The sequence below is a fragment of the Octopus bimaculoides genome, chromosome 7 (assembly GCF_001194135.2).
Source record: "Octopus bimaculoides isolate UCB-OBI-ISO-001 chromosome 7, ASM119413v2, whole genome shotgun sequence".
Classification (NCBI taxonomy): Eukaryota; Metazoa; Mollusca; class Cephalopoda; order Octopoda; family Octopodidae; genus Octopus; species Octopus bimaculoides.
This window is the reverse complement of record NC_068987.1, coordinates 25,918,485-25,922,350: the sequence shown is the minus strand read 5'-3', so window position 1 is coordinate 25,922,350 and position 3,866 is coordinate 25,918,485. Positions and strand designations below refer to the sequence as shown.

General features: G+C 34.8%; 1 protein-coding gene across 1 annotated transcript in view; it reads right to left on the bottom strand.

Annotated features, from left to right (window-relative positions):
• Window positions 1-3,470, bottom strand: part of LOC106873830 (U2 small nuclear ribonucleoprotein auxiliary factor 35 kDa subunit-related protein 2) — a gene marked incomplete at its 3' end in the record, with an annotated part of 35,743 nt that extends 32,273 nt beyond the window's left edge. Inside the window, exon 1 of the mRNA XM_052969143.1 lies at window positions 2,923-3,470. Coding sequence (XP_052825103.1) covers window positions 2,923-2,999 — 77 coding nt within the window. The remainder of the gene's footprint in view (window positions 1-2,922) is intronic.
• Window positions 3,471-3,866: the final 396 nt, after the last annotated feature.

Sequence of the window (3,866 nt, the reverse complement as noted above, 5' to 3'; positions counted from 1 at the left end):
GGGGGAGAGAGAGAGGGGGAGGGAGAGAGAGAGAGAGATTCCTTTTTTGAACCCCTAGGAAGGGCATCCAGCTGTAGAAACTCTGCCAAATCAGGTTGGAGCCTGGTGTAGCCATCTGGTTTCACCAGTCCTCAGTCAAATTGTCCAACCCATGCTAGCATGGAAAGCAGACGTTAAACGACGACGATGATGATGATGATGATGATGATGATCCCAGCTTAATCTAGAGGAACTAAAAGAAAGTGTTTTTCATAGAACAGCATCTAAGCTTAATACATTGAAGGCCAGTAAGAGCTATGGGCATCATGACCTCTTCTTCCTCAGATTAACTCAAAATTAAAAAGAGATAAAGTTGCAAATTCTTCTATTAACAGAGAGTGTGGACCAAATAATAAGCCAAGAGTTCAGCACTTCAAATCATGTCCCTCAACACTGTCTTTGTATTGAACTGTTATATAGCCATGTTGACCAAGCTGAAAAGTACTGACAAGTGCAGGTAAAAGCCACCACTGATAAAATTAATAAGAACTTTGTTGAGTTTATGGTGCTGAGTCTAACTCTTCCAGTAAGTATAACTTTCTATCTTATAAAGGAATGTTTTCTGCTGTATGAATTGTTAAATATATACTATATAAAGAGCAAAAGCAAAGTTTACAGCACAGTCGAAAATCTTAGGTGGTTAAAGTGTTGAGCTCATAAACAAAAGGTCATGGGTTCAATTTCTGGACTGGGTAGCAGAATGTGTCGACAAGCAAGGCACTTTATTCCATGTTGCATCAGTCTAACCCAGCTGGAATGAATACCAGCCAAGTGCAGCCCTCACTTCTATCAGCTGTCACATCCATATCCCACTGGGTTAACAATAGACTATCTGAGAGGGTATTTGTGCCTGCTTGTCACTATACTGACACCTAAAATAATTAGCAAAAGCATGGTACACACAGCCAGATCATACTTGCTTCTGAGTGACAGTTGTAGTTTTGGTTACTACACTTCTATGCAAGTCTGACCAAGAGCCAATATGGGAATATGAGATAAGGCACATTTGTAGAAAGATAAACTGATTGGAAACATTGAACACAGACAGAGGCGATTAGTATTCAACTAAGGGAGTTACTTTTGGATCATAAACTTTGGTCATTACAATAATAATTACAGAATCAGTAAAATTCTAGATAAAACGAATTGTATTACTATCATCATTTAGTGTCCATTTTTCCATGCTTGCATGGGTCGAACTGAGTTTGAGGCAGATTTTCCATGACAGGATGCACTTTCTGCTGCCAACCCTCACCTGTCTCCAAAGAAGGTAATATTTCCCCATGATCTTGCATTCTCACAGAAGATTGGAATGAAAAACACTGCTTCTATGACAGTGACATTCATTTACAACAATCATACAATATCAAGACAAGGAGACACACATATTGTAAAGAATGTGGAGTACTTAAGTTTTAATCACACATTTACATTTTCAAGTTATTGTGGTGTGACAAAATGAAACAACAGCCAGGATATTGCATCTTTCCAAATTCCAGCTGAGTCTTATACATCTCTACATCAGTAAGAAATACAAACTGGATCCCTAACCAAGAACTGAATGTTAGTTTCATTGTTCTTGGGATTTGCACTTAGAATTTATTAGTTCAACCTGTCAAATTTGCCACCATCTCAGGTGATACAGAGTTCAATCTAGACAGCACATCTTATTCCATTGTCCATGACTTGGTTTCAATTTTGTACAGGTATAAATTTGAGACATCTAGAGAAAAAGATTCTCTTTCTTCTGCAATTTTCTGACTTAACTTCTCCTTCTTTCGACCACGAGCAGATAGTTTTTCTATGACCATGGAATCAGAGACATAGCTTTCATTGGTTATGTACTTTTCCTTTTTCATCCCACACAATATAGTAACAGACTTCTACAAAGCACTGACAAGCGATTCTTTATCAAAACTGACTTCACCTCGCCGAAGTTGTGAAACTTGGTAACGATTCAATAAAATCTCTAATATATCACTCTTTAAACTTATCATTTTATTATGCAACACATCTGCTTGTTAATCTTGCAAAGCTCCATGTCACTATCTACTTGTTACAATTTTACCGTTACATTTGGCGTTAGAGTCATATATCTTTTAATTAATGTTGGAATTAAATACTTCTAGGTTACATCAAGTTTTTTTCTTTCTCGTTTTAAATATGATTTTTCAAATGAACTCGTAAGTATTTCTTTTATACCTCATTAGAACGTAAAATAATATAGGATTGTATTGTAGTTCGCTTGAAGCATTGTGTATTGTTTGTAAAGAATAAAAAGTTTAGAATGGTACAACAATGCACTATAAAACAAAAATAAATAACCAAATTACAACAGGTATATAGTCCATTTTTTGTTTTATAGTGCATTGTTGTACCATTCTAAACTTTTTATTCTTTATAAAATAATATATTTTTAAAGAGTTGTTTATAAGTTTCCGTTTACACCATCACATCTCAAAATGAATGCTATTTTTGATATTGTTTCAAAATATTTTTTCTCTCAAAATAAAGGTAAGCAATATTTGGGCTTTGGTACGTGAAACACTCCCCATTTCCTCGAAAATAAATATCGAACAGTGATGTCTCTCACATAAGCACAATGCCACAAATTTCAGTGAGAGAACGCAATCCGATTATTTAATCGACTCCAGCACATGGTTACAAGTTTATTTAACGACACCGCAAATCTGAAAGGTAGAGGTAACTTTGTTTAAATCAACAACATAGAGGGATATAGTTAAATACTGCAAAACATTCGATCCAGCGCTCCATCGATTCTGTCAAGCACAATATTTATTATTAAATACATGATGCATCTTTCAACGAAATTTCATTTCAATTTTCAGACGTTGCAAATATTTAATCTTTGTAAATGCTTACCTCATTTTATTTCCCTGTATAAAAGTATCAGCCGACGGCCCAATCAAACTAGTTAAAGTTTCCTTCGATATATCCATAGCACGAAAATATCACAAAAACCACACAAAAACAATTCCTCTCAGTCGGAAGACATTTCGTGCTCAAACATACAGTTTATAGACCAAACTTGATCTTCATAGAATGAAGAGTACCAGTCAAGAACGATTATGCAAAAGTCTTTGATTTATTTACTTTAAAAAACTTAATTTATTTCTTAATCATTTCAGTTTTTAAAGATGTTTAGTTGGAGCAATTTAGCAACCGTCTATCCCTATTTTTTTTTTATCTCATATTATGCCGGGTGGGCGGAATGTGCATATATGTTAGTGATGGTGTTGCTATAGTTTCGGTGTAGGTCAGCCCTGATTAATAAAAGCCTTTGGTTAATAACAATTTAGCCAAAGCCACCTTATCTTTTTCCAGACAGTTGCATTTAGGGCTTTTCTTATATCCAATAAGCTCTTCTTATTTTAAGGTGGCGGAATGTTATACAAGGAAAATTTAGCGGCTACCTCTACAGGAATAGGCGCACGTGTGTGTAAAGGGAAGTAACTTTTTAAAACTTGTTATTTCCATTCCCATCTTCGACACAAGATTATTGAATAAGTCTTATTATTCGACACATATTTCATTATAGCGACAAAGATTAGCAGAATTCTGGTTTAGGCACTTCTTTGCTTTTTTTATTTTTCTTAATTTTCTAAAAATTTTTGCGAATATATTTTCTACATGCAGAGACTCTTACGAGCATAAAAAAAAAATCTTTCTTTTATTCTCCGCCCCATAAAATCCAAAAATTTCTAATCCTTATCGAATTGTTTTTTAAACCAGAGTTTAAAATACGGACAGTCCGAATTTTTGCTTCAATCTTAGCAACGGATCACCGTTGGGTACATCATCATTCT